Raw genomic sequence first — 25,428 nt, forward strand, 5'->3', positions numbered from 1 at the left:
CAAGGGGACTTTTTATGTACAGTATAAACCATGGCCATGTTGTTGTTTTTAACTTCAAAACATTTCCAAGGAACTTCTAACAGGTCTTTTTTTGTTTGTAATAGCAAATACCAAGCCAAAATCGTTTACAACAGCACTGCTTGGGCCAATCACAACTGTAGCTTGTCCCCCTACACACACCTCAACGATACTCACACAAATCTGTTTACTTTATTACTGTGCCTCAAACCATACATGGCTTTGAGATGCACTAAGAGTATGAGTCTCACTCCCCTGAAAGGACATTTCCAAGGAGAAGGTTATGGATAGATCAGGGTCAAAGATTGCCTCGCAGCTGGAAGCTTTCAGGTTGGATCCCCCCGCTTCCCACCCAAGTTAATCCTGATGCTTCATCATCAGAGTGGGGATGAGATGGTTACTTCCCTTTCATGGAAGGGTATAGAGAGTACAGAAATTAAGATGCCGCATTTTATTTTTGAATATATATAATAAAACGGACACTGTGTGAGTCAATTGAAATACAAACGAATGATAAGTTGTATGTAACGTTTAAAGCATTCTACCTTTAAGAACTGTTTTGTCTTTGAGCTTTTTCTTCAGGTACACTTTGTATTAAGCTTTTATATGTCAAATTTTAATTGGACCATTCCTTCGATACCGTTTTCTTGACTTTCATAAATTTACGTGTTGTTTTTTTTTCTGAAGTACAAAACAAGCAATCGTGGATCAAAAACAATAATACACATCAGCCAATAAGACCAAGGATCGTTAACAGTCACACATTCATTTGACATTGTTTACATGTCATTGTTGCACTGCATCATACAAGAAGATGTCATATTTAAGGGACCTTACTGTTAGATGAGAATAGCCCCTTGAAACCTCTCAGGCTGATGTTGTTTTACTGCACTTTTTATCTTTGCAATGGCAGCCATTTTAAGAGTGCTTGTGATAGATGTGATTAGATTGAGTAGATAAATGCTGTCCATTCAAGAAGAACAGACAAGAGCCTCTTCAAACAGGTGAACCAGAGTGTCTCGTCTCTCCAGCCCGGATGACAAAAGCCTCTTGTTCACACCCCCACACATTCACATATACACACACGCACAGCTACGGGCACTGTGGTAATGAATGTCTCCAGGGTATAAATACGGCTGTTTTTTTGCATGCTACGTCTGTGGTTTCCTCAGCACACTTTGAGAGTGTCCCCATTACAGCAGCACATTCAGGAAGTCACTCATTCCTAATCCCGGCAACTTTAATGCACCATTACACCTTCCTGCAATGTATTGACATGCATTGATGCATGGAATTCAATGTGAGGTTCTAAAGATGTTTGTGGCCCATGAAGAGACTCTCTTCGTCTTTGGTTTGCAGCAAAATAAATTCCTGGTCTTAATATAGACTTGACCGGCTTCGAGATGTGGACTCCTGACCCAGCATTTGATGAACGTAGACGATGTGTCAAACGTAATTTTATAGCTTTATCAAAGAGAAACTGCTCTTTGTTTCACAACGGTGCATCTCATCTCCAGTGGTCTTGATTCTGTGGATGGTCGGCACCTAAAATTGGTGGCCACACACACACACACACACACACACACACACACACACACACACACACACACACACACACACACACACAGATATAATGTAGCATCTAGGGTGCCCAAGTCCAGTCTTTGACAGCCCCTATTCGAGCCTGTTTTAAATTACTGTACAGTACTCCCTCCCCCAACATACGTAATTTAAATGAGCAGGATCGTTATCAGGTTTCTCAGACGTTGCTGATGAGCTCAATCAGGCTTTGGAGGAGGAAGGCATCTAAAACAGACTGCATAGGGGCTCTTGAGAACCGGACTTGGGCAGCCCTGGTCTAAACTGACTTGGGGAGAAGACTACCTACCACTCATTGCGGTACCACGTTCTTCCTATTGGGGGCACTGCACTCAACGTCCTCATACAATGGAGGAATTCCCATCTCTTCTCATTAATTTTGCCCTTTCCTTTTTTGGGGGTGGGGGCACACAGGCATTTATGCATGACGTATGTTGGAAAGAGCTGTCACTTGCACGCGGTACTGCGCTCGTGCATGTGCATGCTGCGTGAGCGCGCACCCGTACCGAGCCTCCTCCTCCGCACAGGCACGGAGCAAACTGCGTCTTCGCCGTGATTGGGCGGAGGGCGGTGATTCCTTCTTGCACGACTAGGGTAGACCCACCGGAGGGATCCGGGTCCAGCTTTAACCGTCAGAGCGGACGTGGGTGATGCTCCTCTCGCGAGTTAGGGGAGAATAAAAAGCAAGAAAGGAGGGTTTCTTTGCAAGGAAGCCACCGACCACCTTTGTGTGTGTGTGTGTGTGCTGGAGGCTGCGGTAAAAGTCGGTGACCATGCCGGTGTTTCACACCAAGACCATCGAGAGTATCCTGGAGCCGGTGGCCCAGCAGATCTCTCACCTGGTCATCATGCACGAAGAAGGCGAGGTGGACGGGAAAGCCATCCCGGACCTGTCCCTACCGGTGCAGGCGGTGCAGGCTGCAGTCAGCAACCTTGTGCGGGTGAGTCGATGTGAGTTTTATTCTACCAGTTTGCTTTCTTGCCATTCATCATGCCAACGTCAGTTCGTGTGACAGAATCGATGCCAGATAAGACATTTAAACACATTTTGAGTCAAGAGAACATTTTATGGTGTTTGATCTTTGCACACCATTAAAATGGTGTAAAAGTGGCGCACACAAACGCAACATGACATGTTCAACTTTGCCCTTGCCGCTAATCAGATGGACCCTCTGCGCTCAATGGAGTTTGTGGAGCGGAAGATTGATTTTGACACACACACACATTGGTCATCTTTAATTTAAACTGATATTACACAGTGGGTCACTTTGTCTGTGCACTGACTGGCAAAATCAATACGAGCCCTGCAGTCAAGCGACAACACTCAAGAGACACAGACATCAGTCATTTGGTTTCGCTTTGGCCTATTATGGGACATATTGGATCAGAATCAAACATACGGTGCCAGTGACAGCCTGAATATTGTTACTTAACTACTCACTGTTGAAATGAAAACAAAAATGTCAAATAATGCACGATAAAAAAGTGACAAAACATCCTGGATCCCCTTTATCTTTGTCCAGCTCCGCACCAAAATTTCTTGGCAATGTTAACACACCCTGATTGATGTATTATTGTAGATAGAAAGAAAAAAGGGAAGCTAATTGCACTGTAGTACATCTTCCAATTGGTTGGACACATCCTACAAGCACATTTGATCAACCCACCTATTTTATGTAGTGATTGTCCTCATTTGGTTTACGGGTGAGCTGGAGCCTACCCGAGTTGACCTTTTCGGTGAAATGAGTTCCACCCTGGACTGGTCAACAGACAATTTCATGGCACTTATTTTTCAGAGTTCGTAATGAACTGAACATGCTTGCTTTTGAAACTTGAGGAGAAGACAGGGTTCTCAAAGAAAGCCCGCACAAGCATGGGGAGAACATACAGAATCAAACCCCAAACCTTGGACTGTTTTGAAATCAATCACTAGGCACATTTAGGCAAACACCCCAAACACTCTGTTTCTCTGCTTGTCTAAATCACTTCAGTACATTCATCCAGACAGCGAGCAATGGGTGGCTAATTGCAGCCCCCGGAATGCCTATGTGTCCCTGATGCATTTGATGAGAAGCTAAAGACCAGATAGAGGAAGCTGCTCTTATCGGATGTAATTAAGGATTTAAAAATTGGGGGCTCATTTTCATCTCCGGATGACGCCTGCTAATGGTGCAGCAATGCTGCTGAATAGGAGACAAGTAGTTGGTTATGGATGGGGATGACAGAAGGAAGTGTTGAGCGAGAGCACACAGCCTGCTGGTTGCCGGGCAGAAAAACTTAATTGGACATGATGGAGGCCCTTTTTGTGAGCGTTATTTTCGCAATCACAGTCAGTTGATGCAAAGATGTAAAAGAGTAGAGTCCCTCTGCACACTGATACAGTTACACTGTTAACCCCCAGCATGGTGGGCCATGGATAGAGAAAGTAGGTCACTGAGATTCTTCCAGACGCAAACAAGATGGTGTCAATCTGTCAGAGAAGCTGCACGTGTGTGGGCTGACGATTCAAATAAACATCTAAAAGCTGCATTTGTTTGGAAACACGTGAGCTCACTGGAGTTTTGCAGATGACGGAGCCGCTCTTGGAAGTTTGAGCTCCCCAAGGAGGCGATGTCGATCTCAATGCCGAGTATGTCTGCCGGGAGGGGGAGGGAGGAATAAATAGATTTACTGTTGAGAAGTGAGCAGAAGAGTCACCTGCTTCTGTTTGGGATGTAATTCATTGGATGAGCCTGGATTACCTTTCCTACTTTGCCCTCCTTACTCTATTCTGAAATGCCACATAATAGTCGTGTATTCATTAGAGCCGGGACTCCAGTTTGGTATTTTCACTTAATTAATCACAGAGGGAAAAAAAAAAACAGTAAATCATTTTTTTCTATTTATGCACTCCATGCGACATGAGTTCAGTGCCCTAATTCCTGGCACACCCACAACTCCGATGCAAAAGCATCAAATGAAGTAAGGATTATTTTACAGCCGCCTGGTGGTAGACAATTGAAGACTCTATCACTGAAGCTATTAAACGACTGAATCACCCAAATGCAAAACATGATGAAGTGCGAACCATGATCGTACTATTAAAGCTAGTTTGTCTCAGTAAGTGGCCAAAAGAGAAACATTGTAGTTTGTCCCCACAGTGGTCTTGTATAGTTGAAGCAGAATTGAGCCAACTAAACTCATGTTAGCACTGCATTTAGCATGAGCATCCCTAATGCACAGACAACGCAAATGCTTTCTTTTTTTTAATTGATTTGACAGTCAGCAAGAATTTGAAAGCGACACCTACACGATTTTAAGTGGAACCGCAATAACTGTAAGTTTGCTTTTCCTAAAAAAAAAAAAAAAAAAGAAAAACACTACTGCCAGAGGGAAATTCAAACAATCATCACTCTAAATATGATTATCAGTATAATCCTGCTCTGGGGAGAAATTTTCCAGTTTAAATGTGTCTTCATTTTGGCCAGCTGCACACCTTTCCAACACATACACAGAATGTCACTGTGTGGACACTTATCTGCAGGGCCACTTGCACTCAAGCAGGTTCTTTGTCTGAAGTTTCATCAGGACACGCTCGCTATACTCGCAGAGCTTCATTCCTGCAAATCTCAAGGAATCTTTTGCATTAAGATTGGATGCCAGACGTTGCTCGGGGTTGCTTCTCGCAAAGAATACATCTTCCTGTGACTTTCTGGGGGCCACAAAGTCTATTAAGTGAAGTTCACCAATGCAGCACTGAGAGACCGGTGTCATCATTTTTCCTGAAATTGCATCTCCGGTGTGTGTGCGTGGCCACGTTTGCGCATTTGTGTTTGTATGTAGGTCGTGTGAATGTCTGGGTCCTCTGCCAGCCGTCTGCATCTCTGTTGATAAGAACATCCCCAAGGGAAGTTAGAGTTCACCGTGCTGTTTTATTATACGGTGGCCGTGAACTCAACCACACTCACTTCACGATAGTTTAGCAGATACTAAACAATTCTTCAAAACAAGAGTCTTCAAGTTGTTTATATTACACCTCCCAGTTTGAAATGTACTGTCAAACTAAACGTGAAATAAAGAGAATGGCACATCGCGTATTTAAAACAACCAAATTACATCGCCTTAAGAGTGCTTAATGCTAACACATAATGGAAAATGCCAGGAGGGGCCAACACTTAACACTGATTGTTGTGACGTTATAACCATTCAAGCAACAGTAAACACAAATGGATGACAAACACATGTAGACAGACAATGTCACAACACTAGCGAGCATATATTCTTTATCCTCTGCGAAAACGAACCCGACTCCTTTCCGTAATACCGTGGTTGTGTGTTTCACATTCTATCTAAGTCATCTCTGTGGATTTATTTATTATTAATAAAGCACAATATTATAGTTTTCCTATTTAAAAACAACAACAACAACAAATTACAGGTTGTTTTTGGGGGGGTTTTGCGAGGCGGAGAGAGGCTAGATGGCATTTTTGTCCTTTCAATGGGTAAAGATGCTTTTAGATGCGAGTCTTTCGAGTTATGAGCGTCACCACAGACCAGATTATATCTTGTCTCAAAACACCATTGTTCCCGGCCTGGCATAAGTTTTAGCTCACCTAATGAGGACAAGTAATAAAGAAGATGGATGGATAGAAGAAACCACAACAGCGTGCATCTTTACTCAGATCTGCACCAAAATATTACAGTTCCTTGCCATATCTTCACTCAAATAGTTTGTGTGGATGTTTTATAACATAGTAACTTGAAATAGTTTCTGTTTTCGATGCAGTTAACGACACAAACCTATAATCGTCCGTTTATGCGTTGCAGGTTGGGAAGGAAACGGTTCAAACCACCGAGGACCAGGTGATGAAGAGAGACATGCCCCCTGCGTTCATCAAGTAAGCGTGTTTACCGCTGACTCTGCGCCTGTGGAATGAATCCACTTTATCACTGAGCGACAGAGAACTTGTTTTGAAAAATAACGGAAGAGGATTCCGAGCAGTTTAATGTTAGGAAATATGGCAGCGTGCCCCAGCTGCAACAAAGAGCCACTTCTGAACCGATTGCCCAGTCAGAAGCGACCCACGGATGACTTGTCCGCCATCAAGCATTCATCCGGCTGAGAGGCTGTTTGTTGTGTCCCAGCGTGCTTCCAAAGGTCTGATAGGGTGGCCGAAAGCGGCGACTCAGCAGTGCTGCACCTCTGAAATCAGGCTGCATTGACTTGAGTTGTTCTGTCGTGACAGAATTACGGAGCTCAATGAATGAAGTGCGGCGGCATAACATTGGTTTAAGATAATGACTTATCAGCTGCCTTTGTCGATCTGCAGTTTTAAAAGCAGATTCCAGATCTTAAACAGATATAGATCTGCAAAGTGCACCCCCCCCCCCGCCCCTCCCAGATACACATTCAGTGTATATACACATCGTAAATCTCACCCACCAGGCTAGGAGGTGGGAAATGTGTAATGTGAACCTGACTAAATATAGATGAAGTAGCAGCCATCGATACCCTGACCAGCGGGGGTCAGAAGAAGGAGGACGTGCCTTTGGCTTCTTTCATGCGCTTAAATCCGTCACCTTATTCAACCTAAGAAAACATATAACATCTAAACATTGCTATACATTCCCGTGCCTTATGTTTGCTCAATAACCCCCCCCCCCTTTTTTTTGGTTTTGTTTAAAATATAACAGAAAACAAGAAATATGTGTTCTGGATGTGTGCAGGGTGGAGAACTCGTCTTCTAAACTGGTCCAAGCGGCTCAGATGCTGAAGACGGACCCCTACTCGGTCCCTGCTCGGGATTACCTCATCGACGGATCCAGAGGGATTTTGTCAGGCACGTCTGACCTGCTGCTTACGTTCGATGAGGCCGAGGTGTGTACGTGTTCGTCTGCTCGGGGATATCTTTCAGGGAAAGACAGCTTTTTATAGCGGCGCACGGGAGGAGGAACTGAGCTCAGAGCTTCAAGCAGCTCACTAATGGGAGTCACAGTTAGATTTAATCAGTCAGATCAAATGACTTAGCTCTATCATAATGCAGAATTGGTGTGTGTGTGTGTGTGTGCGTGAGTTTGTGTGTGTGTGTGGCTACTTGAGGAAGAGCAATAAGAGGCTCTAATACTCCTAGTCTTTTCGTCTGTGATGCTACTCTCTGCATCTGTGTTGTGTCCCAGGTGCGTAAGATTATCCGCGTGTGCAAAGGTATTCTGGAGTATCTGACAGTATCTGAAGTGGTGGAGACTATGGAGGACCTCGTCACGTACACTAAAAACCTGGGACCAGGTCAGCGAGAACTGTTCCCGAACACTTTGCAATAAAAAAACAGAATCGCAACATCTGAAAAAGAATAAAGCAATAATGTCCGTCAAGGCTGAATTATAATAATTTGGATCAATACCCAATTGTACACATTCATGCTTAGCTCTTGGAAATACAGTCATACTTCGGTTTTTGACCATAATCCGTTCCAGAAGGCTGTTCGAAAACCGAAACCATGCTCTTTAAAAAAAAAAAATCTTTCTTGAACACCTCTGCTCACAATGGAACGCTTTCCTCGTGTAAGGAAGGCGAGAGGAGTCAAGTGACGCATTCAAGTGCGCTCAGTTTGGTCGAGAAGTGATTTTCGGTCGTAATCCGAGGCATAAAAAAACTCACAATTTTTGGTCAAAACCGATTTGGTCGAGAACAGAGACGTTCGAAAACCAAGGTTTGGCTGTATAATAATTGGACCCTTCAAAGGGCACTTATGATTTTTTTTAAACAGTTCCCACGTGTCTGACTAAAAGGTCTCTGACATTTTCCCATCAAAATACACAAACAATAAAATAATTACAGCATTCTATAGTTTCTTTTTATCAATGTCTAAACGTCTATTTGCTATTACACCATATTAAGTAATTATTCTAGAATGGTGCAAGAAATATAAAGAAGGGCATCATAAAGTACCATGGGGCAAAAAGCACGTTTTAAGGTCTTGTGTTAATATATGAAAAGATTGCTGAAGTAAATCAGCAGAAAAGGAGGTGAGCATGCAAACAAATTTAGACTTGCTGTAAGCCAATCGTCACTGTGAGTTTTACAGAAGTTATTTGGATGAAGTGACACAAAACATACACAAATACCGGTAAAGCACAAACAGTTTCCACGGTCAAAGGTTCCTACTAAGAAAGTGTTCACCTCTCTGATCATTTTGGATCATGTCATCCTCATCTGTAAAATTCTTCTCGTCAGCACGGATAAAAATGTTAAATCGGTTAAGTTGCATGCATTGGTTGTCTGAAATATGATGGTGAGGTTATGTTGTGTTGTCACACATGTCCGGTGTTGACTCTGCGTGAGACCAGTGGTTCGCAAAGCCCTTATTTGCTGCCTGGCTGCCTGTGACCAAATTACTCAGTTCTTTAGTAACTGGTCGCCTATGCTCAGGGATGACCAAGATGTCAAAGATGATAGAGGAGAGACAACAGGAGCTGACACACCAGGAGCACAGACAGATGCTCGTCAACTCCATGAGCACGGTCAAAGAACTGCTGCCCGTCCTGATATCAGGTGAGTGTACGCGTCCATGCGTGCGTGGACCGACGGCGCCACAAAAAGCCAAGGAGAGGAGGTCACTGAGCATGCGGCGCGGTTGTTATAGCAACGCTGTTCATGACAGTCATTAGTTGCGTTGTACAGTAAGATTGACAACAGGCACACGCGCCAGCTGCTGCCTGTTGTCCTGGATCGACTAACAAGAGCTGGGCAACACTCTATATGATGTAGACAGAAGTATTGGAACACCAAGATCGTCACGCCTGTGAACAGGACGTGAAATTGAGGGAAAGCAGACTTACGGTGATAACAGTTTCCGGTCTGGTGGGAAGAAATAAACAGCCAAATTGTACAAGAACTGATAAAAACTAGCTTCACTTTGTCATGCAGTTCATTATCTCCTTCGGTTGCATTTTTGATTCTTTTAATTTGGAATTTTCACTTATGGCTTACTTCACATATGCGTGGTTGTATTTTCATTTTTTTAAGCATTTGTAAGCTCACTCGGTCATATCAATTTCAGTGTCATATCAAGATAATTCATCGGGTAAAAAAAAATAATAATAATAATTTTGTAATCTAAAAAGAGTCATTTCTTGATCTCAAACACGAGAGTGCACAAAGAAATGGAATACACAAGATGAAGACAAAAAAAGAAAACCTGTGCGTTTATTAAACATTTGTGAATCTTTCTGTAACTGGGGTGGGAGTGCCCTTTAACCCTTTGTGAATTCTCCACCCCCCCTTCAGCCCTCAACATGCATGCTACTGTTATTTTATTTTTTTCTCTTTCATCCAGAATGAATTTTAATTAACCGCGACAAATGTTTGGCCCATTTTAAGTGAAAATATTTCCTCATTTCCGACAACGTTCCCAATAATTACGTCTCGTCTTTCCACGCTCAGCAATAAAAATTTTCGTGGCAACCAAGAGCGGGCGCGGCGCCGGCTTGGAGGAGGCCGAGAGGAACCGCCGCTTTACCTTTGAGAAGATGAGCGGTGAGATCACTGAGATCATCAGAGTCTTACAGCTCACCACGTGGGACGAAGACGCCTGGGCCAACAAGGTACCCCTCAGCTGACTATGCAGATTCTCATTATAAACCCTCTCAAGTTAATCCCCAGACACTTATTTAATTGCGGTTTTGATGCGGAAAGCCTGATCACACACACACATACACATGCACACACATGCACACACACGCACACACACACGCAGTCAAGCAGTGTTAGCCACACAAGCCTCTTTCCTGCAGAGGGCATCTTTTTACCTTCTGTGATTCACTTTTTCTTTTTGCTTGCTGGTGTAACCCCTTCTCCTTTTTCTTTCTGTACCTTCCTCCTCCATTATTTTCCCTCCTTATAGAAGGTAAGCCTGTTTCTCTCCCCATCTGCAGCCTCCAGTGCACGTGTGTGTGCCACTTGGTTAAACGCATTTGGGCGTAAAATGCTATGCTGATCCTGAACAGCCTTGTTTGTCCCGTGTTTTAGTCAGCTGATGTGATGATGTTCTGTCTATCTGTAACTCATCACAACGTGTATTGTTTTATGTGCATCTGTGTGTGTGATTTGAGCAGAGGTGACGAAATTACATACACTCTGTCTTCAAGTACTGATTCAACTAATTTCAGACTTTTGAAAAAAGAAAAAGAAAAAAAAAAGCCTGTTTTGACAAAGTAAAAATTAGAACGGACCGATATTTGATATCATCGTGTACTGCGTAGAAGTAGAAAGTTGTCAACAATTAATACTCAAGTCAAGATATTTGAAAAGCCTACCGGTACTTAAATATCATAGCCACGTATTTGTTGACACAATTCAATGATGTATTCATATAAGGTAACCTCATATACTGTATTTTCTCTACAGTTTATGCCATATTGTGTTACACAACATGTTGTTTTTAAAAGCACTTGCCTCAGAAATGATTCGGATGATTTCTTTCCCCTTCCGTTCTATTTTTTTTTAGAACATCATAAATGATAAGATCAATTTCCCTCGTCCAACTTGTCACTCTGCATGTTTCAACACACATAACCGGTCCACACAATGATTTGTCTTTGTGTGTCTGAATGGTTGACGTGCGCATATTGTGGCCAGTCCCAGTCATCATGAGGGGCAAGTGCTGCCCTCCCTCTCAGGGTCATGAATTATATAAAATAAGATGGTCCAGACCCATTTGTGATACATGACCTACTGAACGGTTCCACTCAAGCGTTTCATCATCCTCTGAGCTGGAAGATAAATGTTTTTCTCTATTATTTGGTGAAAACGGGCGTCTTTATACGATTTGAGTTAATATTTACCTAACTAAAGTTTTGTGATAACATAACATGCATGTTTGATGGCATGCAATGAATTAATGACTGCTGTGACTATGCGCGGTATAGTAATCATAATTAGAACATTTTAAGTGACCTATAAATTATGGTTGAGGATAGTGATCGATGAAAAGATCAATTTTGTGCAATAAATTATTTTGGAAAGCAAATGAGGTTAACTGGAGTTTACTGTTAAGCCGGAGCTAGCATAGCATTTGTTGGCTCATTATAAACTTTGCTGCTGTTTTACATTATCTATATTATTTGACGGGAGCCAACCTTGTTCAGAAATGCCCGCAAAAATTCTGCTACTGCGTAATGACTGCAGAAGAGGAAGAAGGTCATGCTCTATTTTTATTTGTAAATATGACTTCTTGGGCACCAAAGTGGTTGAGGCCATTCACAAAAATGATTCACCAACAACTAAAAACAGCCTTTTCATTAAAACAGTAGTTGTGTAAGATTTGCTTTAAAAAAAAAAAAAAGACTCAACTATTTCAGAAAATTGCTGTTTCCTACCCACATATTTTTAAAAATGAGTAAAACATTGCTGTCTGCAAAAAAAAACGTGCAGTTTGAGAACATTTTCCATTTAATCAGAAAGCAAAAATATACTGACATGAAATGTTTGTTTATATCAAAGTCCTTGATTGTGATTCTACATAAGGCATTTTATTTATTTAGTTAGTTATGTATTTGCTGTTTTTCCTCATGATGACCGCATTTCAATTTAATAATGAATATTTATTTTGACATTTTAATAATTTCTTAGGATATGGAAGCACTCAAGAGATCTTTGGTCTTGATTGAATCGAAGATGATCCAAGCGAAAAGTTGGCTGAAAGACCCGTACGGACAGCCAGGTTTGAATCTGAAGGTTTTCTGATGGACTCTGCTTTTTATTGACATGAAAGAACAATGTTTTGGCATGTCGCTCTCACCAGGAGAACCGGGTGAGATCGCATTGCGTGTGATCCTGGACGAGGCGGGAAAGGTGGGAGAACTTTGTGCTGGGAAGGAGAGGAAGGATATCTTGGCGACACACAAGGCTTTGGGACAAATGACCGACCAGATTGCAGATCTTCGAGTCAGGTATCGCATGCAGTGATAGGAAGTAACACAGTACAAGTATTTTGTTACTATACTTTGCTCAAGTATTTCCAGTTTCTTTATGATGACTTTTTACTTTCACTACCTACATCTGAAAACAGATGTCTGTACTTTGTACGACTTACTTTTTTCAAAATAGACTGGTTATCTTTTTAATTCTTTGTAGATGGCGACGAAATGTCAAAAGAGCATAAATCAACAGATGTTAAGTTAAAAAAAATCTAAGTGGTTTGCGTCAAGACGGGCATCTGGCAAAACTGTACATGTTCAAGTCTGTACTTTTCTACTTTTACTTAAGTACAAGAATTGAATCAGTAGCTCTATTTTTTTTTTTTTGCATTAGTATCTCTACTTTTAGGTGGGGAGTGTGACTGCTGTTGTCACCACTGGAAAAATATGCATGTATTAACATTTATGTCTTCATTCCTTTGTGTTTATTTGTGGCAGAGGCCAGGGTTCGAGCCAGGCGTGTGTGCAGCGTGCAAGCCAATGCTCTCAGGGCTTAGACTTGTTATTAGGCAAAGTGGAAAATGCCGCTCGCAGACTGGAGGCTCTTATCAATGCCAAGCAAGCCATCGCTAGGAGACTGGATGCTGCCCAGGTCTCATGAGGCACCGCAACATTGGCATTTTTGCGCTTTTAACATTCTCAAGATGGCATTTACAAAATATCCCAATTTTATTTCATTGAGGCCTGGTTGGCTGACCCGAATGGCGGTCTGGAGGGTGAAGAGAACATCAGGGCGCTACTCGCAGAGGCCAAACGCATTGCCGAGCTGTGTGAGGACCCCAAAGACCGGGACGACATTCTGCGGTCCATCAGTGAGATTGCAGGCCTCACCTCCAGACTTGTGGAGCTTCGCAAACAGTATGTTTATTTTCCCTCCTCTGACACTCCTAACTATACTGTATTTTTATCTCATTCTAAGACCCTTCATTCCCAGGGTCAGAGCGCAGACTTGTGTCAACAATACCTGGCACATTTTCCCTGCATGGAGGTTATGTTGTTGCCTCTCAACTTTAGGCACCCGTCCTGCAATAAGGTTGCTAAAATGTTTGAATATGAAGCGGTAACGGGGTTAATTATTTAGATGGTTTAACAAAAAAAAAAAAGGAAAATGAGTGCAGAAATTAAAGGGAAATAGCACATTGAAGTTTGAGCCTCTTAATTCAAAGAGTCCAGTGAGTCATAACAACATGAATCATCATTTCTCTAGAATCTGAATACAATGACCATAAACACATTGAGTAACACTTTTGTCCCATGACATGGTGTGAAACATGAGAGCAGACATTGCTCAATACATTTTTTTTATTGGCTGCACTGCCAGAAAGTCTATACCGACGCTCTATTGATTGTATAAAGTTTATTGTTCATATTGCATTTGTGCTTTATTGAATTAAAAAAAAAAAATTTTTTCCCTTTGGCTATGTAAAATTTTTTCAGAAGTGCAATAAGACTTATTTACTCGAAATCTGGTAATAAAATATATTTGGCACGGGCCAATGAAAAATCTCAATCTGGTCTATGATCTATTAAATAAGTACAAAATCAGAAATTCTTCTGAAAAGCTCATTTTGATAATATAAACGTTTTCAACACTATCATTATCATATATTAAACTTGTAATTTCTGGTATTTAACCATCCATCCATCCATCCATCATCTACCGCTTATCCGGGGCCGGGTCGCGGGGGCAACAGCTTTAGCAGGGAAGCCCAGACTTCCCTCTCCCTAGCTACTTCTTCCAGCTCTCCCCGGGGGATCCCGAGACGTTCCCAGGCCAGCTGGGTGACATAGTCTCTCCAGCGTGTCCTGGGTCTTCCTCGGGGTCTCCTCCCGGTGGGACATGCCCGGAACACCTCACCAGGGAGGCGCTCAGGGGGCATCCGAATCAGATGCCCAAGCCACCTCATCTGGCTCCTCTCGATGTGGAGGAGAAGCGGCTCGACTCTGAGCCCCTCCCGGATGACCGAGCTTCTCACCTTATCTCTAAGGGAGAGCCCGGACACCCTGCGGAGAAAACTCATTTCGGCCGCTTGTAGCCGGGATCTCGTTCTTTCGGTCACGACCCATAGCTCGTGACCATAAATGAGGGTTGGAACGTAGATCGACCGGTAAATTGAGAGCTTCGCCCTTTGGCTCAGCTCCTTCTTCACCACGACAGACCGATACAATGTCCGCATCACAGCAGACGCTGCACCGATCCGCCTGTCGATCTCCCGCTCCCTCCTGCCCCCACTCGTGAACAAGACCCCAAGATACTTGAACTCCTCCACTTGGGGCAAGATCTCCTCCCCGACCCGTAGGGGACACTCCACCCTTTTCCGACTGAGGCCCATGGTTTCAGATTTGGAGGTGCTGATCTTCATCCCAACCGCTTCACACTCGGCTGCGAAATGCTCCAGTGAGAGTTGGAGAGCCCTGTTTGAAGGAGCCAACAGCACCACATCATCTGCAAAAAGCAGGGATGCAATACTGAGGCCCCCAAAACGGATCCCCTCAACGCTTCGGCTGCGCCTAGAAATTCTGTCCATAAAGGTTATGAACAGAATCGGCGACAAAGGGCAGCCTTGGCGGAGTCCTACCCCCACTGGAAACGATTCCGACTTACTGCCGGCAATGCGAACCAAACTCTGACATCGGTGGTATAGTGACCGAACAACCAACGTATTATTAATTACGTAACACGCTGGTTCCATACTAGTTGGTGTTAGCACAAAACCTTCAGGTTTTTTTCTATTAGACAGCCCCAAAAAAGGAATGAAAAGCCTACTACAAGATCTGAACTTCATTTAAGGTTAATCAGATGCATTTAAACATCAATGATATTTCCCTTTAAGAATGATTGTCTAACCACGGGTTCATAAGAAGTTGGGATTCTAACAAAATAACCAAAAAAAAAAACTTTTTTCTTCCTCTTTAAAGGTGGAGAACACTTTGGATAACTGAACACCTTATTTCCCTTCATGTTTAATGCTCTTATTATTTTGCACGTTATTAAACATTTTCTCTCCATTTCGGTTTGTTGTTTCAGAGGGAAAGGTGACAGTCCGGAAGCCCGTGCCTTTGCAAAACAAATTGGGGCGGCCCTACTGACCTTGCAGGCCAAGACCAACCGGGCTGTGGCCAACATGAGGCCCGCCAAGCCTGCGGTCACTCTGGAGGGCAAAATGGAGCAAGCGCTGCGCTGGGTCGCAAACCCCGGAGTGGATGACAGAGGTGTAGGTGAGTGGGTTTGAAAATAAGGGAATGAGGGCTTCTGAAAATCTGACAGACACTTATTGAGAAAAAAACGTGTAGGTGCCATTCATAGAGGAAAGTCCATTCACCGATTTGAACTACATTAAGAAAGAAGAAACATGTTTGGTATTGCTGGTTTTGTGTGTCTGTTTCTTTTAATTGTCGCCTATTCTCTCCCACGCTGCCTCTCGAGGACAGAGTGTGAGAGACTAGAGTGGAACACAGGTACTGTCTTTCACTTTTTACCTTCCACTGAAGATGCTCCCACATTCTTGAAATATACTTCAGGGCAGTGACTTTCAAATGGTGGTATTGTACTGCTACCAGTCGGGGTACACTGGCTCCCCTAAGGGTCAGCAAAAGAATCACTGCTTGAATACAGTTCTGTTGTATTTAACTATTACAAAGTGTTGATGGATTTTTTTGAACATGTTGTTCTTTTTAACTTTTATGTCCTATACAGTTCAATTGAATTATTGTTTAAGTACAAATTATTTTCATTTCCTCCCTTTATCACCTCCATAGATGTGTTTGTTTTTATCCAAGAGCAAGATGATAGCCGGTATTGAAATGTGATATGGAGGACGACCTTTGACCATTTTCGTGTCCTCAGGTCAGGCGGCTATCAGAGGGATGGTTGGAGAAGGCAGGAGGCTGGCAGGAGGCCTCTTGGGGCCGTACCGCCAGGACCTGATGGGACGTTGTGACCGAGCAGAGGCTCTCATGACATCCTTGGCAGACATGGCTGGCAGGGGGGAAGCCGAGGCCCCGCAGACTCGGGCGACTGCTGCGCAGCTACATGACGGCCTTAAGGTAGTTCATATAAGGACTGCCTCCTTTATATATTGTGCAACCAACATTTCCCTGAACTATTTTTTTATTTCATTTATTTTCTGGCCTCTGGGTGGGGGTAAACAGGGAATGGACAAAGTATGTGCCACATAATGCCCACAATGTCAATATAAACTAATGAAATAATACGGTTACCCTCTCAGAACTGAATTGTCTGTCTTCCGAATTAACCAATCACATTCAAACTATTGTTAAATGGGAGCCAGCACACACCTGCTGCCATTTTAAGTGCCTTAAAAAATAAAGTTAATGTGCTTTAGTACCCTTTTTTGGGGGGTCCTTTAGTATCAAATTTAATATCCACTTTATATACAGACATACACTTTAATAAAGTGACTTCATACAGTATGTTAACTGTGTATATTTTAACTATTTAAAGCACTTTGTGAGTTCTAAGAAATGCAATGTGAATAAAAATCTAAAATTTTTGGGCCATGCTCATCTGTCCATTTTTAAAATCGAAGGCACAAGCCAAGTGTATCCATCCATCCATTTTCCGAACCGCTAGACCCTCACTAGGGTCGCGGGGCCAACTGAAAACAGGGAAAATCAAACCAGAGTAGAGGGATGCTTGTCAGCTGATAAAATGCAGTAGTGGAGTGTGTCACCTAGTGGACTGATAATGCAACATATACCCAACAACAGGACCTGAGGCAGAAAATGCAGGAGGTGATGACCCAGGAAGTATCCGACGTCTTCAGTGACACCACAACGCCAATCAAATTGCTGGCCGTGTCTGCGACTGCACCCCCGGATGCCCCCAACAGAGAGGAGGTTGGTCGTGGTGTGCGCAACTTCACAAGGAGAAGAATTGCGCTGAATAAGATGTTTGAGTCTCTGTGTTCTCATTGTAGGTTTTTGAGGAGCGTGCTGGGAATTTTGAGGCCCACACAGGTCGTCTGGGGGCAACAGCTGAGAAGGCGGCTGCTGTGGGAACAGCCAATAAGAGCACAGTGGAGGGGATTCACGCTGCTGTCAAACATGCCCGTGAACTCACACCACAGGTGCTTGTCGTTATTTATTTATTTATCCGTTTTTTTTTTCACCATGTTTGAATTTGTTTCAAAATAAATGTTTTTGTCTGGATGAGGACCGCAATTAGTCATTTTTGAAAAAATAGGAGTTTGAGAAAAGTCTCCTATTTTCTGAGATAGACCAAGAGAGTAGAATCATTTTTGAGGTTATTAACCATGAAAGTGAATCATCTCAACACGTTTACTGTAATCAATAAGAACAGTAAAAAGAATCATCTCGACTGCATGATAAGTAGCGGGGAGCACTCGAAACGATCATGATAGATTAAACATTTTGATGTGACATGTTAGCAATTGCTTCCAATCAAAGAAAACGTTATTAATTATCTTGTCTGAGACATTTGGGGGCATTTGCCTCCGTTTGTCTAATGCCAAATCCACGCCTGGTCCAGGTAACTTCTGCTGCTCGGATCCTGTTGAAAAATCCTGGTAGCAAAGCAGCATACGAGCACTTTGACACCATGAAGAACCAGTGGATCGACAATGTAGAGAAACTCACAGGTCAGATGCCTTTGTGTGAATACATGTAGATATTATGCAATGATTTATGCTAAATGAGAATTTATGGATGTAGTTTATTTTTCGGTTCTTGTTTCAATAATGTTTTAATTTTTAGTTTGATGAAACTGATTATCAAACTGTTTCATTTTTATTTTTCATTTTGCGAAACGGCTAAATCACTGTTATAGATATTTAATTATTGTGGTGGGTTGGAGATTCATGTACAGGTATACGTATACGTAATAAAAGTTGACATCAATAGAGTTCAATTTTCTTATTTTGTGTTTGTACGTGAATCCGCGTCTGCGTGTCCAGGTCTGGTTGATGAGGCCATAGACACCAAGTCACTGCTCGACGCCTCCGAGGAAGCCATCAAAAAAGACATCGACAAGTGCCGAGTTGCCATGGCGAATGTTCAGCCCCAAATGCTTGTTGCCGGGGCGACGAGCATCGCGCGGCGAGCCAATCGGGTTCTGCTGGTGGCCAAGAGGGAAGTGGAGAACTCGGAAGATCCGCGCTTCAGAGACCTGGTGAAACACGCGTCAGACGTCCTGTCCCACACCATCTCCCCCATGGTCATGGACGCCAAGGCAGTGGCTGGCAACATACAAGATAAAGGTACACACTGTCAATAAAAGCCATAAACAATCTGCATGGTCCAGATGACCTCTGATCCTTCCATAGCAACGCAAAAGACCTATTTGGACTCCTGTCTGAGGATCTTGGCTGCTGTGGGAAAGGTCAGAGAGGCCTTCCAACCTCAGGAGCTGGATTTCCCCCCTCCACCACCTGATCTAGATCAGCTACAAGTAAGTCCAACATGTATTCACTGTTATCATTAAGCCCCATATTGTCCATGGAGTGCTGTAATGCAGTAAGTGAGCATTACGTTATTGTGTGGCATCGGGGTGCCCTCAAGCTTCTTTTTCGCTATTCATCACTATACAGTATTTACTGTAGTACTACTTGAAGAACTAGACAGTGATTGCTTACTGCCAATGAGAAGAAAGGTAAAACATTTTTCCAGATAAGAAAAAAAAATCTCAAATTCAATTATATACTAAACACATGAAATATTTCACGAATTCTTTTATTCATTTTATTTTTTATTTTTGGGGAGCGATGGTTACCGCTCACAGCTAACAAAATCCCACAATTCACCATTTCAAGACATTAGTGTATTACATAAACAGTCACAAATGATTTTCGGATTGCATTCATTTAGAGAGCAATTGGCTTTCTGGGAAGTGTTTTCCTTTGTGTTTAATTAAAACTATATGCATAATGAACTTCAGTGATTCTCTTTTTCATCAACTAAGAATAAGGATGATGATAATATTTTTTAAACTGAAACACTGGATGCGGTCCGCGAATAGTCTCTCCATCGAATTTGGACCAATGATGTGTTTTCCATTCAGGTAAGTGACGAGCAGGCTCCACCCAAGCCTCCCCTGCCAGAAGGCGAGGTGCCGCCCCCTCGACCTCCTCCTCCAGAGGAAAAGGATGAAGAATTCCCCGAGCAGAAGGCTGGGGAAGTCGTGAGTGAGCCCATGATGGTGGCCGCCAAACAGCTGCACGACGAGGCTCGCAAGTGGTCTAGCAAGGTCAGTCCACAGCTGCACAACGACCTCAATTTGTAAAACTGATTTTCCACTATTATAGTCATGGAATACGTTCTCTCTGTTGACTGTGAATTCATATATTGGGTGTCATGGTGATGCTGAAATATGGACATCAGGGCCTTGATTCCAATTTCAGAAGGAACCTGGAAACTGACATCTGGTTAAAAAAAAAAAAGTGGTGCGCACGCACTTTTACTGGGCAATTCATTATGTACACTTGTACAATGCAAAGAGCCTGAATGGTTTTTAATTCCTTACATTTTATTTAGTTATGTTAATGCCCTTTGTTTTTATGAAGTACAAAAATATAGAGTGCTGTTTTCTCTTATTAAAAAGCTATTACAAAAGTTAAACTTGCATCGCAAGGCACCGCTGTAAATATTATTGGGGTGGTCTGCACAATGGTGAAGTGGCTCTACTTCAAAGTAAAGAGGTTCTGGGTTCAAGTCACTTGCACGTTAGGCTCCTTAAAGGTTCCAAATTGTCCGTTGTTGTGAATACATGTGTGAATGATTATCTATATGTCCCCTGTGATTGGCTGGTGGTGTCACAGCCAAAGTCAGTCTTTATAGATCCCAGCTCACCTGCTTCCTGGATGAGGATAAGAGAGTTGTTGCTAGCTCTTGTCTTTGCACATCTGCCTTCGGAAACCGTGATCAAAAAGTCACTTTAGTTGCATCCCACTCATATTGCGGAAGGAGGCCTCATTCCTGTTCGACCACAACCACAGCTGCAGTCTGCCACACCTTCACTCCGTAGTCCCGCCTTCCCTCCCCGCTCCTCCATGATGCCTGTACTCCTCCTTCAATTCCTCTGTTCTCCCACCTACTGCTTCTCATAGTGTACTAAACGCCTCCTGGCTCTCTCCCCACCCCCTTTCCCCTCCTTCCCCAATCAATCCTCCGCCAACCGCCGCCAATATACCCCTTCCCCGCCTTGCCCTGCCAGGAGGCAGTAGAGGTAGACGATGAAGATGAATTTACTGATGGTGAGGATGACTATGAGCCCGAGCTCCTGCTGATGCCCTCCAACCAGCCTGTCAATCAACCCATGCTGGCGGCTGCCCAGGCGCTTCACCAGGAGGCCCGCAAGTGGTCCAGCAAGGTCTGACATGACATCCCAAGCGCATTTTTTGGCGCTGGATGATTTGACTCCACCACTTCTCTCTACAAACGCATGCAAAAACAAACAAAAAAATCACTCAAACAAATTGCATCAGCTGCTACCATGGCAACCTCAACGAACTGTGGCTGCTCAGATGGTGCTAAATTGTACTAAAAGTTGACACTTGATGGAATGGCTTTTTTTTTTTAATTGATGCACCAACTAGCTTCAGGATTTCCCGCCCTTATGTTGGTGATTTAAAGGCGGGGCCTCGCTGTTGTCAATCACTTGTTGTCAAGGCAACTTGTGATGCCAATGATGACAGTTTCCCAAAGACGTCTGGGTGATGTAGTGTTGTTGCAACTTCCTACTACCTGGTTGGTTACTAATCTTAAAGTACTGTGAATTATGTTCGCATGCTGGTAAATTTCACAATGATATTATTCTGTGTGTGTACACTGCATGCAACTACTAAATGGATGCTTGTCATTAGCATTCGCTGCCGTTTTCATGATTTTAACCCTTCATTGAAATCAGCAGAAATAAGCTTGGAAACCTCATGTGATATATGGACAAAAGTATTGGCACCAAAGGCCATTGTTGACAATGGGGACGTTCAAATTTTATTTTGGGAGGGGTTGTTGTCTCACAAACTCTGTTGTCCATCATCCCTAAGGTTTCTAATGAGATTCTTTCACAACCAAAATTATCAAACCGTGCCTTGCAGTCGTCATGCTGGAAAAGAAAAAGGCCTTCCACAAACTATTCCTACAAACTTGGAAGCAGCACTGAAGCCGTGCCAACATTTAGTAGATTTGACCCAGTACTATTGTCCATGAGAGTTTCTCCATTCCATTTCCTCAATTGTGAAAATTCCATCCTCTTTCTCCTCGTCTCTCTTATCGCATCCTCGTCTCAGGGCAACGACATCATCGCAGCCGCCAAGCGCATGGCACTGCTGATGGCTGAGATGTCCCGGCTGGTCCGTGGCGGCAGCGGCAATAAGCGAGCGTTGATCCAATGTGCCAAGGACATCGCAAAAGCGTCGGACGAGGTGACAAGACTCGCCAAGGAAGTGGCCAAGCAGTGCACGGACAGACGCATCAGGACGAACCTGCTGCAGGTTTGTTTTGTTTTTTAATGAGAAATGGTATCAAGTACGACAGAATACTGTACTGTATGCTGTGTTTTTATAAACTGCCGAGACAACAAAATGTTATATTTATTTTTTATTGTTGGCTTGAATTATTTATTGATTCACTCTCTTGTGAGAGAACATGACAAGCTTTGCCCTCAGCAGTTTCTTGTCGAGCATTGCTCCACTTGCCCGGTTGTTAAAATCACCATTTTATGACAATTCATCAACTGAACTAATTTTACTCTTCTTCTCTTCTTTTCTTGTGAAAGGTGTGTGAGCGCATCCCCACCATCAGCACTCAGTTGAAGATCCTCTCCACTGTGAAAGCAACCATGTTGGGAAGAACAAACATTAGTGAAGAGGAGTCCGAGCAGGTACAATTATCAATTTGTCATTTGGATATATGGGACTGACATTTCAGAGTAGTAACAGAACATGAACTGTGTGACAGATCTTCGTGGTGTGTTTATGTTGATTACACTGCCCCCTCGTGGTTATGGAACATAAGCAAGTTCAACTTTTATAAACTTGTAATTTGAAATCAAACACATTATTTCTATTTCACACTTAATAGGTGGACGGGCATTATGACTTTACAATTACTATACAGTTTTTTCTAAAATGACCCCACAACAAGTCACTGATGATGTCGTGGTCCACTAACCTGACTTGTGTGCAGGCAGCATGGGATCAGTTACCACCCAGTGACTTTGTGATTGTGGGTGTGAATGGTTGTCTGTCTCTACGTACGCCTTGTGACTGACTGGCGACCAGTTAAGGGGGTGGTACGCCTTTCGCTCAAAATCAGCTGGGAAAGGCTCCAGCAACCCCACGACCCTCTTCAGATGTTGAAAATGGATGGATGGAATGTCCCCACAACAACATTAAAACAAAAAAATCAGTTTGTGCCTTCTCCATTGTTATGTCTTGCTTCCCAATATCCCGTTGCTTTGTGCAGGCCACAGAGATGCTGGTCCACAATGCTCAGAACCTAATGCAGTCCGTGAAGGAGACGGTGAGGGAAGCTGAGGCGGCCTCCATTAAGATCCGCACGGATGCAGGGTTCACCCTCCGTTGGGTGCGTAAGACCCCCTGGTACCAGTGACCCCAGCACTGACTTTATGAACAGCGGCACACACTACAGAGGGTTAAAAAAAAAGTAGCAACATTGACTTAGATGGTTCTCCATCATCCATGTTCATTTAAAGCTCTTCATGTCCCTTTTTAGGAGGACACGAAGAAAGCATTTATATTAATATATATTTTTGCTATGTTGATTGCTGGTAGCACAATATTTTTTGCATGAAGATGTTTTCTATTTTCTAAAAGGCAACTCGAGACATTGTGATAGGACTTTTCTGTTTAACAGAGGTTTGTTTCTTAATAATGAAGTCTTGTGTGTGTGTTTGTGTGTGGGTGGGTGTGTATAGATACACTGAGCTGTGAGAGATTCTCACCATCTTTAAAAACGCTCATGTTTACTTTGACAATTAACGCTGCTGCTTGAAGAGCTGTCTGTCAATTTGAAGTTGTGACGTTATCGTCTACATTTCGCTTATACTTGAACTATGAAGTCTTCTGGATTGGAAGTGTGTGACGATGAAATGTGTGATTACATAAATGAGGGACTGCTGAAGTAATGAAGTATTTGCTTAGTTTTGGCTTGTGTGCGTGACAACTCATGATTATTTGTAGGGATGGGCATCATGATGAATTTTGATTGTGTGAAATTTACTGGTAATTAGCTGTTTTAATTGATGCATAACGGAGTACAGTAATTGTTGGCTCAGTGTCAACTAGTTGTCTGTCTATAGAAGATCAACATTACTAGGTTGCACACGCGTATGCGAAGTGTAGCTACATCTATGTACACAACTCCTCAGCAAATTCAATACAGCGCTGGCTTGAAAACAGGATTTAAGAACATTCAGATTATTACAACAAATTTCAAATTAACATTTTCCACATAGCCGATCAAATTTCCATCCCTATCCAAATGTGAAGTTTTTATGGCTGCATACTGATTTTATTTTATTTTTTTAGATTTTGAAGCCAAATGACGCATTTACGGTACACCATTTTAAAACTCGAAAAATTCAAAGAGCACACTACCACCATACTCTTTTTTTTTGTCTTATTTCACATGTAGAACATTTATTTTCCTGAACAGTTGAACTGTTTGGGGGTCATCGTGTATCTGGAGAGGTGGCGTCACAAGGTAACAAAATTAGATGCAAACCAACACCACTCTTAAGACATTTTAAGCTCTCGTTTCGCTTTGACTTTATGGTTTATACCGTGTTTTGTATGCTTGCTGGGCAAATGTAACTTTTAAATGGAGAACCGGTTCAAGTGTGCGCATGAGAACATAATAAACACGCCATTAAAGGGACATAATGTAGTGAGCATGTAGCAGCCGCTTGCTGAGAGCGACAGGGTGTATGTACATCACAGTATATATGTACGTGTCATGTGTCCCATGCACCCTGAATGTATCCAGAGAGCTTATGGCCATGCAAACACATGGGCTGTTTGTGCCTTGGAAGAATAAAAAGACTGATTATGAATGACACTTTACCTGCAAGTTTGCCTTTTTCTGCGTTTGGTATGGTCACTCGAAACTGGACCTCAGCTCTTACTTGCTACGTTTGTGATTCCGTTATTAGAACAGGGGAGTTTATTTTTAAAAAATAAGTCTACACACCCCTGTTCAAATGCCATGTTTTGTGATATAAAATGAGACCCAGAAAAACGTTTTTTAAACTTTTTCCAGTGTAACCCGTACCACTCAATTGATTAAAAATAAATAAACTTTTAGAAAGGGCAATGTCATTCCAATTCATGTTAAATGAGAGTTATCACGTGCAAGCCACTATTTTAAGTGCCTCTGATTTACCCCAAAATGAAGTTCAGGTTTTCTTGTAGCCTTTTGTCTGACATTGTAGTTATATAACCACAAACCAAGGTCTCACAATCACACCGACAATTTAGTGTTCATTGACTGAGAGTGCCCATTTAAATTAATAATACCATAATAATAATAATAATACTTTTTATTATTTAAACACATGTAAATGGAATATCTTCCAACTTTACTTCAGCAGAGCCAAATTTCTTTTAACTCTATCAGATGTGGAGTTGACTTCAATTCTTTTTGGTTAAAATAAATAAATAAATAAAGATTTTAAACAGTTGTAATCTTCCATCTGTCCATTTTTGCCACTTATCCAAGGCCGTCGCTTTACAAGGGAAGCCCGATTTGTAAGCTTGTGAGTTCTCATCACTCAGAATCAGACCAAATCAAGTCATAATTACTCTATGGTAGAATTTCACAATTGTATTGAATTTGATATATATCAGAATGCTCTAA

General features: G+C 42.6%; 1 protein-coding gene across 5 annotated transcripts; it reads left to right on the forward strand.

Moving 5' to 3' along the window:
- The first annotated feature begins 2,102 nt into the window (after positions 1–2,102).
- On the forward strand, positions 2,103–24,635 carry LOC147199196 (vinculin-like). Of its 5 annotated transcripts, XM_086121900.1 has the most exons (24): positions 2,103–2,558; positions 6,424–6,494; positions 7,324–7,474; positions 7,774–7,882; positions 9,026–9,148; positions 10,040–10,200; positions 12,227–12,317; positions 12,399–12,546; positions 13,012–13,165; positions 13,256–13,431; positions 13,508–13,606; positions 15,602–15,792; positions 16,006–16,032; positions 16,421–16,620; positions 17,305–17,433; positions 17,514–17,663; positions 18,086–18,194; positions 18,510–18,812; positions 18,879–19,003; positions 19,613–19,798; positions 20,765–20,920; positions 21,840–22,043; positions 22,328–22,432; positions 23,017–24,635. In XM_086121900.1, exons 1-24 carry the CDS (start codon positions 2,391–2,393, stop codon positions 23,161–23,163), a joined length of 3,483 nt encoding a protein of 1,160 aa, XP_085978026.1. In that variant the 5' UTR covers positions 2,103–2,390; the 3' UTR covers positions 23,164–24,635. The 5 variants fall into 5 exon arrangements, with proteins under 5 accessions (XP_085978026.1, XP_085978027.1, XP_085978028.1 ...); XM_086121901.1 differs by lacking the exon at positions 16,006–16,032 and having other exon boundaries at positions 2,104–2,558; XM_086121902.1 differs by lacking the exon at positions 13,508–13,606 and having other exon boundaries at positions 2,104–2,558.
- The last annotated feature ends 793 nt before the right edge of the window (positions 24,636–25,428 follow it).

Source organism: Hippocampus guttulatus, chromosome 10 (genome assembly GCF_054856545.1).
Source record: "Hippocampus guttulatus isolate MCC_2025c chromosome 10, RoL_Hgut_1.0, whole genome shotgun sequence".
Lineage (NCBI taxonomy): Eukaryota > Metazoa > Chordata > Actinopteri > Syngnathiformes > Syngnathidae > Hippocampus > Hippocampus guttulatus.

What these genes read in the sequence shown, in the direction of transcription:
- LOC147199196 (XM_086121900.1), top strand. Translation starts at nt 2,391, where the DNA reads ATGCCGGTGTTTCACACCAAGACCATCGAGAGTATCCTGGAGCCGGTG. An exon ending in ATTGCAGATCTTCGAGTCAG is followed by an intron (nt 12,547 to 13,011) that starts GTATCGCATGCA and finishes TATTTGTGGCAG; the next exon opens with AGGCCAGGGTTCGAGCCAGG. An exon ending in GGCACCCGTCCTGCAATAAG is followed by an intron (nt 13,607 to 15,601) that starts GTTGCTAAAATG and finishes TTGTTGTTTCAG; the next exon opens with AGGGAAAGGTGACAGTCCGG.